The sequence below is a fragment of the Pezoporus wallicus genome, unplaced genomic scaffold (assembly GCF_028554395.1).
Source record: "Pezoporus wallicus isolate ANWC-B61680 ecotype Strahan unplaced genomic scaffold, APGP_CSIRO_Pwel_v1 contig_7379, whole genome shotgun sequence".
Taxonomy (NCBI): Eukaryota; Metazoa; Chordata; class Aves; order Psittaciformes; family Psittacidae; genus Pezoporus; species Pezoporus wallicus.
Genome location: NW_026642884.1, coordinates 69,739 through 82,059, shown reverse-complemented (window position 1 = coordinate 82,059; position 12,321 = coordinate 69,739). Strand labels below are relative to the sequence as shown.

At 46.0% G+C, this 12,321-nt stretch overlaps 1 protein-coding gene across 1 annotated transcript; it reads right to left on the bottom strand.

Annotated features, from left to right (window-relative positions):
- Positions 1 to 5,144: 5,144 nt before the first annotated feature.
- LOC130611873 (uncharacterized protein C11orf24-like) lies at positions 5,145 to 12,103 on the bottom strand. The gene is made up of 3 exons (XM_057433075.1): positions 11,937 to 12,103; positions 8,203 to 8,319; positions 5,145 to 6,992 (listed from the first exon to the last, which is right to left on the bottom strand). The coding sequence occupies exons 1-3, from the start codon at positions 12,091 to 12,093 to the stop codon at positions 5,797 to 5,799; spliced, it is 1,470 nt and encodes a 489-aa protein (XP_057289058.1). The 5' UTR covers positions 12,094 to 12,103; the 3' UTR covers positions 5,145 to 5,796.
- Between the last annotated feature and the right edge of the window lie 218 nt (positions 12,104 to 12,321).

Genomic DNA, 12,321 nt, shown 5'->3' with positions numbered 1-12,321 from the left:
CGCTGCCCCTTGCCTTGGAAGAGCCTCTGAGAGGGCAGCGACACCACCAGGCGCAGGGAGGAGCAAGCAGGTCGTGTTGCTGACCCTGTCGCTGGTGTCCCAGACTGCGGACCAATATGGTCGCCTCCAGAAAGAGAGCTTGCAGTAAGGTGACTGCAGCAACTCAGACAGAGACCCCGTCCCAAACCGTGGCTGTTCAGGTCTCTGGGTGCAGGGAGTGCCAGAGCCTGCTGCTGCCGGAGGAGGGAGGACAGCATTCCACCTGCGTGAGGTGTGAGCAGGTAGAAGATCTGCTTAGCCTGGTGGCAAAACTTAAGGAGGAGGTTGAGGCGCTGAGGACCATCAGGGAATGTGAAAGGGAGATCGACTGGTGGAGTAACTCCCTGGCGTGCCAGTCGGAATGGTTCCAGGGAGATACTCCCCAAAAGGGGAAGGACCCCCTGCCTTCTCACACAGAGGGGGATGGCCCGAGACAGCCCCTGCCCTGTAGCTGTTGCACAGAGGCAGGGGACCAAAAAGACGACGAGGGTTGGAAGCGAGTTCCACTTCGGCGTTGTGGGAAACCCTCCCCCCTTCCTGCCCTGCTTCCCCAGGTGTCCCTCCGTAATAGGTTTGAGGCCCTGGATCTTGAAGGAGATGTAGGTGAGAATGTGGGGCAAGGCCAGCCCACAAGGCCACATAGGAAAAGGCGGTCGACTTTGCACCTCAAGACTGCCTCTGTTAAGAAAGAAAGAAGGGTCATTGTAGTAGGGGATTCCCTTCTGAGAGGAACAGAGGGCCCGATATGCAGAGTTGACCCTCATCATAGGGAAGTGTGTAGTCTGCCTGGAGCCCAGATCAGGGATATCACTAGGGTGCTCCCCAGCCTGGTGCACCTGACAGACTACTACCCGCTGCTGGTCTTCCAGACAGGTGGGGAGGAAGCTGCTTCCCGCAGTCTGAGGGGGATGAAGAAAGACTACAGGGCCTTGGGGTGGATGGTGAAAGAGTCTGGGGCTCAAGTGATCTTCTCCTCACTCCTTCCATCTTCCACTGATGATGTGGGAAGGAATGGGAAGATTCAGTTCATAAACAATTGGCTTCGAGACTGGTGCTACAGGCAGGGCTTTGGAGTCTTTGATAACAGCTGGTTTTATAGGGCACCATTCTGGACAATGACAAGTGGGAAAGGTTTATCTCACAGAGGCAAAAGGATGCTGGGGCACGAATTAGCAGGGCTCATTTGGAGAGCTTTGAACTAGATTCGAAGGGGGATGGGGTTGTAGCTGGGCTTGCCCCAGTGGGGCAGCACTCCAGAATTAATGAAGACTGGGAGGCCTCCTATAATCCTAGGGTGAAATCGGTGTGCTCAGCTCGCTCCCTGGAATGTCTGTACGCCAATGCGCGCAGCATGGGAAATAAGCAGGAGGAGTTGGAAACCTGTGTTAAGTCAGGAGACTATGATCTGGTGGCAATTACAGAGACGTGGTGGGACAGCTCACATGAGTGGAATATAGTCATGGAGGGCTATGTCCTTTTCAGGAAAGACAGGCCAGCCAGGAGGGGTGGTGGGGTTGCTCTTTATGTGCGGGAGCAACTACAATGCACCGAGTTCTGTCCAGGGACAGATGACGGGCGAGTTGAGAGTCTGTGGGTGAGAATTAAGGGGCAGGCTGGCAGGGGGGATACTGTTGTAGGTGTCTGTTAGAGACCACCAGATCAGGGTGAGGAAGTTGACGAGGCCTTCTACAGGCAGCTGAGAGCGGCCTCACAGTCACAGGCCGTGGTCGCCATGGGGGATTTTAACTTCCCTGATGTTTGCTGGAAGGACCACTCGGCAACCGAGGCACAGTCCAGGAGGTTCCTCCAGTGTATGGATGATAACTTCCGCCTGCAAATGGTGGATGAGCCGACCAGGAGAGGAGTGCTGCTGGATCTCATCCTCACTAACAAGGAGGATCTGGTTGAAGCAGTAAGGGTTGAGGGCTGCCTTGGTTGCAGCGACCACGAGATGGTGGAATTCAGGATCTTGTGTGGTAGGACCAGTAGAATAGCAAGTAGAATTGCAACCCTGGACTTTAGCAGGGCAAACTTTGGCCTTTTCAAGCAATTGCTAGGGGAAATCCCATGGGCAAGGCTGCTTGAAGGTAAAGGGACCCAAGATAGTTGGTTGACATTCAAGGATTGCTTTTTCCGAGCTCAAGATCGGAGCATCCCGACACGTAGGAAGTCAAGGAAGAGGGCCAGGAGACCTGCGTGGCTAAATAGGGAATTGCTGGGTATGCTCAAGTGGAAGAGGAGAGTTTACAGGTCATGGAAGGAGGGGCTGGCCACTTGGGAGGAATATAAGGCTGCTGCTAGAGGATGTAGGAAGGCAGCTAGGATGACTAAGGCCTCCTTAGACTTAAACCTGGCGGGAAGGGTCAAGGACAGCAAAAAGAGCTTTTTCAAATACATGGCAGACAAAACTAACACCAGAGGCAATGTAGGCCCACTGATGAACGGGATGGGTGCCCTGGTGACAGAAGATACAGAGATGGAGGAGTTACTGAATGCCTTCTTTGTCTCTGTCTACTCTGCTGTAGGCAGTCCTGAAGAGCCCTGTACCCCTGAGACCTTAGATGAAGTCAGGTCAACGGAGCGGTTTGCCTTAGTCGATGAGGAATGGGTTAGAGACCAGTTGAGCAATCTGGACATCCATAAATCCATGGGTCCAGATGGGATGCACCCGCGGGTGCTGAGGGAACTGGCGAAAGTCATTGCTAGACCACTCTCCATGATCTTTACCAAGTCTTGGGAAACGGGAGAGGTGCCTGAGGACTGGAGGAAAGCAAATGTCACTCCGGTCTTCAAAAAGGGCAAGAATGAGGACCCGGGTAACTATAGACCGGTCAGCCTCACCTCCATCCCTGGGAAAGTGATGGAACACCTTATCCTTGGTGCCATCTTAAGGCATATCAAGGATAAGAGGGTTATGAGGGGCAGTCAACATGGCTTCACCAAGGGGAAATCATGTTTGACCAATCTCTTAGCCTTTTATGAGGAAATAACACGGTGGATGGATGATGGCAGAGCAGTGGATGTGGTCTACCTTGACTTCAGCAAAGCATTTGACACAGTCTCTCACAGCCTCTGGGAAAATTGAAAGGTACAATGGGCTGTTAAAAACTACACTGAGAGCAATGGGTGGGGGAACTTTCAAGCATTGGGATACACACTTACCAAAGGCCACCTGGTTGGTCAACACCAGAGGATCTGCCAACAGGGCTAGACCAGCCCAGTCGGAACTTTTACATATTGGAGAGGGGGACAAGGTTCCTGTGGTGGATATGGCGAATTTGCTGGGGAAGACAGTCTGGGTTACTCCTGCTTCAGGTCAAAGCAAATCCACTCGTGGGATTGCTTTTCCTCAGGGACCTGGATATACTTGGTGGGTAATGCAGGAAGACGGGGAACTCTTGATGTATACCTCAAGGGGATTTGATTTTAGGGGGAAACAGCCAATGAACTTAATTGTATGCAGTTGCCTGCTATGTAATACTTTTGTAGCCCATCAACTAGATGTCTTCAGGGCATCAGCGACTAGCCCTGACTTCCCTCCTACCATCATCCCAACAGAGGATAAACTTTGATAGAACCAGACGAGTTCCGCAGTAAAGGAACGACCGGTAGCAGCAGGCAACGATCCAATACTGCACACAGCCTCTCCTGCCCTGAAAGACTCTTACAAGAGATGGAACCTGACACAATGGACGGAATTGAATCGGCAGCATTATAGGAATTGGTCCATGCACTAAAAAAATGATCTCTTTCTCTTGGTCTGTGTGTGTATGTGGGATCTGAGCATGAAGTGAATGGTATGGAATAAGGGGTGGATACTGTCCTGGGTTTAGCAGTAGCAGTCGATTTTTCTCCTTCTTGGTAGCTGGTGCAGCGCTGTGTTTTGACTTTCAGCGTGGGAACAGTGCTGATAACACCAATGTTTTGAGTTGTCACTAAGTAATGTTTACCCTGACTTGTGAGGCTCATGCTCTGCCAGGGAGGAGGGGAAGCCGGGAGGAAGCAGAGACAGGACACCTGATCCAGGCTAGCCAAAGAGGTATTCCATACCACAGCACGTCATGTCCCAGGGTGGGGTGGTAACTGGGAGTTACCCGAAAGGACACGGGGTCTTCTGGGTCAGACTCGTTTTTTTGGCAGGTGGTATCGTATTCTCTTCCCTTGTTATTTTCTCTTATCATTGTTGTCATTGGTGGTAGCAGTGGTGATTTGTGTTGTACATCGGTTGCTGGACTGTTCTTGTCTCAACCCGTGGGAGTTGCATTCTTTCCATTCTCCTCCCCATCCCTCCGGCAGCGGGGAAAGGGACACAGTCCTCGACTGCTTCCAGCACAGCACCACTCACTGGGAGTGAGTGAACAAGCTGTCTGGCTGGGTTTAAACCACGAGAATGATGAATAAGAAGTTTCTTATACAATACAAAGTAGCCTCTTCCACGGTAATGACTCCCTCCAAATTCTAAACAGCCAAAGAATTTGGATAAATAACCAAACCAAAATCCAACAGCTCAAATTCTGAGGTTTGCCTATTATCAGCCTCAAGATAACATGCAAGCAGAATTAAAGAAGAGTAAAGTAATTCAAAGTGAGAGGCAAGATATCAGTCTGGTAAAAAAATAATACACTCCACTCAGAGTCCACATACGTTCCATTGATCTAGCATTTTGCTATTGGTATGTATGTGTCATTCAAATAAGACGCATTAATCACTGAAAAATACTTCCTGAAAATTAATTGTTTCTACTCACACTCTCAGATGCAGATCTTAGCAGGTGAGCTGCAACACCATGTGCAATAAGGTTTCCAAACTACTAGCAACTAGGAGCTGGTCCTGAATGCAGAACAAAAACCTGAACAGAGCCTGATGCTCTACATGTGAAAGACAATAAGCAGTAAATGGGCCTGCATACCCGGGAGACTGGAAGCATGCTGCTCTGATATTACAGAAGCAGTACCCTGGAAGAGGATCAGCATCTTCTCTGACATGTCCATACATCCAGTGAGGCCTTCAAAGCTCCCACACCTGAAACATAGAAGTAGAGCTAATCTGCCCTCAAAGCCACTTGCCTGCTTCTGAACTGTCAGTGACAGGAACGAAAACAGAAATGCAATAAGATATGCTCTTCCAGGGCCCCATTTATTAAGTGAATACAAAAATAATATAATTTAAGTGCAGAGGCACAATAATCTGCTCCATGGCTAAAAGATATCTTGGGTTAGCAGTAAACGCAGTTCACAATGCCTTGTAAACAGACCTCTTTACAAGCAAGAGGCATACTGAAACATGACACACCTTGGATTAGAAGTTACCTGTTGCAGCAATACTCCCCACTTCTCATCTTGAGATTTCAGGGCACTTCACAAAACATTTTCAGAAGAGCCCATGTGAAACAAATGAAACACAAGCAACTTGCACTGTAAAAAGTTGAGAAAGTACCACAGCATGTTCCAAGCATGATGGCTTTTACCCCTTGTCAGGTTTGGTTTGCAATGAGAAATAACAGCCAAAGCTACTGTGCATTATGGAAGTTTTAAAAATGAATACTTCTTTTTAAAATTATTTTTACAGCAACCTGTGGCACAGCTGAATAAAAAATAACATTTTTCTTAATACAGTACATGGCATTTCTCCTCAATTGCACAAGTAAATTTGGAAGCGCTTTCAGTTTGTGTTATAGGCAAACAGGAAAGAAAAATAAGTCAGGCAGGCCTTCAGTCTCCTTTCCATCTCTCTGCCCACTGTTTTATCCCCACCCTTTCACATCTGAGAGTCCACATACATTCCATTGATCAGGTAATCCACCTGCGTGTAATCCTTCTTCTTGTAGCTCTCATAGGCCTGCATAAGGAAAAGAACTATAACAGTTATGAAAAACACCATACCAACTAAAAGCACTGCAAGAAGCAAACTTTTATCCACCAAGTACTGAGTCAGGGGCTCTGCTGCAATGAGAAGATACTCATTGTCTATGTCCTGAGTTTCTGCAAGGCCCGAAACTGTTGCTTTGGGTGCATCTGCTGGAACGATGGCTGTTGAAAAAATGTGAGCTGTTGACTCTATCCCATGCCCAGGCACAGTTTCTGCTATATGGGCAGTAATTAAAACTGTGGCACTTCTTGTAGAGCCCATATGAGAAGTCGATTTACTCAAGGATGTTGTGGCTATACGTGCTTCTGAATCTAGATTTGGCAATGTAACAGGGAGTGGATTCACAGAGTGAGAACTCTCCAAGGGTGTAATTTTCATGGCATGAGTGGAAGTAGTGGCAGATGTTCCTACAGCTGGTGGGATGGAGGTGGCCAGTGTTGTGGTCAGTGTCTTCAGGCCAGCTTCAGTAGTGGTGGGGCTACTAGAGCAGGGAGTGCTGGTGGTGGTGATGGCTGGATTAAACTGCTCTGTCTGACTCACTGGAGTACCTGAAGTGACAGTGAGAAGAGCAGAAGTGGGGGACAACCCTGAGACAGAGCTACTATTTCCTGATTTTTCAGTGGTGGCCACACGCTTGGTGACATGGCTGGATGTGGAAGCAGAGATGTTACCAGACGTGGGAAAAGAGGGAATGGATGACATAGCTGTAGAAAGATGACCAGAAACTTCACGGGCATTTGAGGCTTCAGCAGTTGTTTCATAAGCTGAAGTGAGGACAGTTGCATTTATAACATTTTTTGTTATGTCTGTGACAGCGGTGGTGGTTGCTATGGTGGTGGTAGCATTGCTTGCAATTGTTTCTCTTGCAGTTGTTGTTACGGCTGTGGCAGCAGTGTTAGTATTGCTTGCAATTGTTTCTGTTGCATTTGTTGTTACATTTCCACTGTCAGCCCCAAGAAAATCCCTCAGATGAATCTTGTGAGTTTGAACAGGTAAGGACAGGTTTTCCACATTGTTTTGGTCAACTTGTGCATTCAGCATCCTCCTCTTTTTCTGTGGATAGCTTTGGTGGTGAAACAGGATTCCTTCAAAAAGACAAAAACAATGAGTGTCGTAAGACTAAAACTCTCAAGATCAAATCTGACTTCAAACCCCAACATGCAAACCAGAACACATTCTGCAGCACATGTAGTACAACTGAAATAAATCAGTCCTAAAGTCAGCAATTTTTTTTTTTTTTTTGGGGGGGGGGGAAAGGGGAAGATGTTGTTTGTCATTTGTATTTGCCTCAGACCACTGGCATTTGCCCAACCAAGGAATTATCTCCACAAAAGGGGAGTAAGGAAGTGCAGAGTTGCAATGTAGAAGCACATTATCAACAGGAGTAGCGTTACAAGTGCCAGCTCCTGAGAAGAAGCTCTCACACTTTCAAAGTTACACAGCATCAACAAAGCCTTCATGCTTAGATTCATAATTTCCATCTCTCAAAACTGAGTGGAAATTTCCGCTTACACTTTCATACTTCAGAAGAATCTCCTTCACAATTAGTGACCTAGATTTATAGAGACCTAAATCCCATCAAAGACCTTTGCTTATCAAAGGTCTGTAGCTATACTGCAAAGAAAACTTTGCCAAGCCAAAAGAACCATGGACAAACTTCTTTTTTCTAAAAAAAAAAAAAAAAAAAAACCAAAAACAAAACCACAACAACAAAACCAACCAACCAACCAAAAATCAACAAAAAACTTGGGTACAGCAAACTCTTGAAACATACTGTAGAAAATTGATTCCCCAGTTTCCAACAAGCTCCATTTTGTTGTTGTGTCACTTAATTAAAATTGAAGACCCTGGCACTGTAAAGTCACCATGAGCAATTGCTACTAAGGCTGCTCCCATTATAGAAACAGCCTGCTGCCTCTGGCGCAAAATCCTGCAATCTCTGGAAAAGCAATGCCAAAGCATTTTTCCTTTCTCTTAAAAAAATGTAAATACATCTGTTATGCCTTTATGTTCCAAAGGAGGGTGCGTGGAGTGCAAACAGCTTGAATGAATGATGTGCTCAATATGGTGACAAACTGTTACTCAAAGACAGATCATGTACCTGTAAGTGCCAGAGTCCTCACAAGGCTGAAGAAACAGTTTTTCCAGTGGACTAAGTTCACCTACAGAATCGTCCTGCAAGGCATCTCGCAACCCATTTCTCTCTGCGAAAAGCCAGTCAATGTGTAAACACAGGCATTTAAAGCAAAAGGACAAGGATCCTGGATTTAGCAGGAGCCTGAAGCATGGAATTACCTCCAAGCAGATCTTTGATGTCTCGTTCCCCAGCATTGTGGCACACACTCAGCTGGTGACAGCGGAAGAGGATGCAATAATTTTGGTAGGGCACAAACCAATTACAGTGATGGTTACCTGAAAACAACAGAGAAAATAAAGTCATGTTATCACAGAATGGTTTGGGTTGGAAAGGACCTTAAGATCGAGTTCCAACCCCTCTGCCATGGGCAGGGACACCTCCCACTAGATCAGGTTGTCCAAGGCTCTGTCCAACCTGGCCTTGAACACTGCCAGTTAAAGAATCTAACCAGTTGGGTCACTACACACTGTATACTGAATGCACTGCTTCAGGTCTGTAATTAAAGAATTAAAAACAAAACTAAACCCCAACCACAATAGCTGGAAGGTCAGGCCTTAAGGGATCCTAACAGCCTTAGTGAAAACAACTGGAAGATTAGTTCAATCAATATAGCTGCTGCAGCCTACCTACCTGCTTGTCTTTTGGTATCAACATCTCCTAACAACAGCAATTTACTCACCCAGACAATGACAAAGAGAGTGCTGTACAGTTTGGACCCATCTAAATGCTAGCATTAATCCACATGTCTGAATAGGGGGGTAGGGTGAGGGGAAGTGAGCTGTAACTGAGAAGCCACTCATCACCCATGGGAGAGGGCTCTCATCTCAGTGCTTGGAGTTCCACAGAAATTTACTCTTCATTTGCTGAACCAATTACATTTCAAGAAATTAAAACCCACTCCTCAGAAATGAAAGCACATTTGGATGTGCCCCAATTCCAAATCCCACCTCCTGTCCCTCACCTGACAAGCCACACTAGTGGAGAAATGCAGGCCATCTACTACTGTAAATCATGCCATTTCCCATTTCTTGGGAAGGGGAAAACAAAAAGCCACCAGCCTCTCTTGCACTGGCTACTTGTCTAAGTCAGTCAGTTCAGAAAGATCAAGAGACAAATGTGGTCAGCATCATTAAAACACCCTGGTTTCTGATGCCTTCAGGATGGTATCCAGCTGCTCATGACTTCCCTGTTGCTCCCCAGGAGAACCAGAGACCTCTACTGAGCTGTACTGATTAATACTCTCTCATGCAACTCCAGACTGAAGCTCCAGCCGACATGTACACTGCAAGACACATGCCACCCAGTGGCTCCTTTTTGCTTACTTCTAATTAGGAGACAGAAGGAAAAAAAAAAAAAAGAATAAAAATGTGGAAGGACAACAAATGTTCTTCAGAGCTATTCTGAAAGGAAACTATGTAGGCAGATGCCAAGGTTTTCCCTAAAACTGGTTTACTTCATGCTTAAGCCTGCTGCTACTGGAAAGAAACTGCAGATACACATAGGCAAACAGAAGCCAGGTAAGCAGCTGCACTGTGGAATTAGTGAGCAGGAATATTTGCTCTTGCAGCCATGTCATATTTTTCCTTTATTTTTCCCAGAGTATGCAGGATAGCCCAAAAGTATGTTCTCAGAGCTAGATTGCTCAGATGACCAGGATTTTCCCCTTCAGCTCTGGACTGGCTGCCATAGAAGAAACTTGAGAGAGCTCTGAATATGGCTGAGGATGCAAATGCAAGAGCATGGTCTTACCTTCCAACACAAGTTCACCACATTCATGAAGCACCTGGGAATCCTGGATTGCCAGATCTTTGCTAAGATGCTTGCCCTAGCAGTATCTGGAGACTTGAACCCATTGCATTAGACAACAAATGGAGGTTAAATCTACTACCCATGTTGTCAGCCCTAGGGAGTTTTGCTGCTTTTATTAGCATGCAATTGAAGTGTCAAACTGTTTCATGATACTGATACAATCACAGAATGGTTAGGGTTCTGTTTTGTGATATGTTAGTTTGCTAACTATGTACCCTGGCTGATGCTGTGGGTGCTTGAAGGCAATGCTGGAATAGCTAGACCAGCAAACATTCCCTTTTCTGCAGAGCATATCTGAGACGTGAATATACTAGCAAAAGTTCTTCTTGTGACAGTTACACTACTCCAAGTTAGTGATGTGATTTGTACCCTTGCTGTCATAACATCTGCAGAATAGAGCCTAACCAGCCAGGAATGTTATTTTTCCACTTCTCCAAGCAACGTAGCCGTGAGACGCCTCCCCATGCAACCTTGGCCTGTAAGTTAACACTACACTACCTTAAAAAATAACAACCACTGCTCCTTTACTGACAGTTACATAGGTATAACTATTCTGACACCTAAGCCTCAGGCCTCACATTTGTAATGAAAGAAAGCACAAAAATAAATATACTTTGGGGAAGGTGGGAATGGAGAACAAGAGCAGTAATGCTGATCTTAAAACCTGAAGTTGTTTTTTGGTTTGTTTTTTTTTTTCTTAAAGACATTTCAGGTCCTTCTTTCTATGCACATGGCTAATACACTGATATGAAGAGCTTGCATATTTTCCATTTCCCTTGACACCAGGCAGTGCAGCAGATGGGCCATCAAGTAACAACTAGCAATAAACTGCTTCAGTGGGTTTAATACAGAACATAAAACCTTGGTTTAGTTTTGTGTCCATCCTGAGGGTGGAAAGGGTCACCTAATTCCAGAGGGTCCACCCCTTCTGCCCAATAAAGGCAACACTCAACTGGACTTGCTCTGTACAAAACAGAGCAGGAGAGAACAAGGTGAAGGGCATAAAAAAAAACGTGGTTGAAGTCAGTCACAGGATGAAGCATGCACTCAGATCATCTCCCAGCCCTGACCATGGACTAAATTCCTCACATCCCCAGGATGAGGCAGCTGATAGCAACTTTTCTACCCTTATCAAAATATCAGGAAGTTAAAATTACATGGGCAGTGTTTAGAGATTCTCAGGTGGAACAGACAAACATGCAGTGCTACATACCCTAAGTGTCAGCAAAGTCGGTGTGAATGTGTCATCTTTCTATGGTTTACCACCTTAAAAAGCAGGAGTTTTCACAGCTCTGGTGCCTGGGAGACAAACCCACTCATCTTTTACCTCCTAAATAAAACAGTTTACAAAGGTGCTTTCTTTCCACCACGAAGGGAAGTCTCATGTTTAAAATAAAGGTTTGAAACCACTGGGCTTTAGAAAAAGGCATCTTTATGATATTCCTATCAATCCGATTGTCAGACATTCATCCACCTGAATCAAGGTCTCATCTTCACCACATTATCACCAATTGTTTGTAGGTGCCACAAGCTTTCAAGTGTGGCTAGATAAGATCAGGGCCTTCATAAGGACAATTCTGAAAAACTCATTTAGAAGTTTAATGCTTTTTAAAGACACCAGAAGAAGAAAGCAGAAGGCTCTCATTCTGCAAAACTTGTTTAACCCTTCATTGCAGGATACGATTGGTTTCTTCTGAGGTAGAAAAACCACACATAAATACCAGTGAGCACAGACTACTCATCCCAGTGCAGCCATCTACAAGAGCACTGTTCACTTGCAAACATCTGGCAGCATGGAAAAATCATTTTCAAGTCAAGTGACCTAACACTGTTTGCAAGCTGCCAGTGCTCACCAAGAACACATGCATGCTGTTTCTTACAGAAGGTAGAAGGGCCCTGGGAAATGGTTGTTCTGGATTCAGTTTAATCAGTTATTTAGCACCACTGGACTGCACAGAGCCGCCGTAACTGTAAATGCCTGTAAACAACTGAAATTAAGAATGACAGTTGTCAGGGAAGCAGAGGAGACCTTTAAGGAACAGAAAACACAGCTGAAATTTCAGCTAAGGGACAAGACCTTCACCTGAAGCACCCAGGCTTTGACAAGCCTGCCTGCACTCCTTTTCAGTTGTAAGCATGTTTATTCGCACTACATGGACTCCTCTCCCTTTCAGGACAGAAAACCTGTGCTCGCATATACAGAAAGAGATCAGCAGGAAGAATACAACGGCAGTCCACATCTTCAGGGTTGGCCTTTGTACTGGGTTCAGCAGTAGCAGTCATGTTTTGTTTTTTTTTTTCCTTTGTGCTAGCTGGTGCAGTGCTGTGTTTTGACTTCCAGCCTGAGAACAGTGTTGGTGAAGTCAATGTTTTCAGTTGTTGCTAAGTGATGTTTACCCTGACCAAGGACTCTGTGAGGCTCATGCTCTGCCAGGGAGGAGGGGAAGCCGGGAGGAAGCAGAGATGGG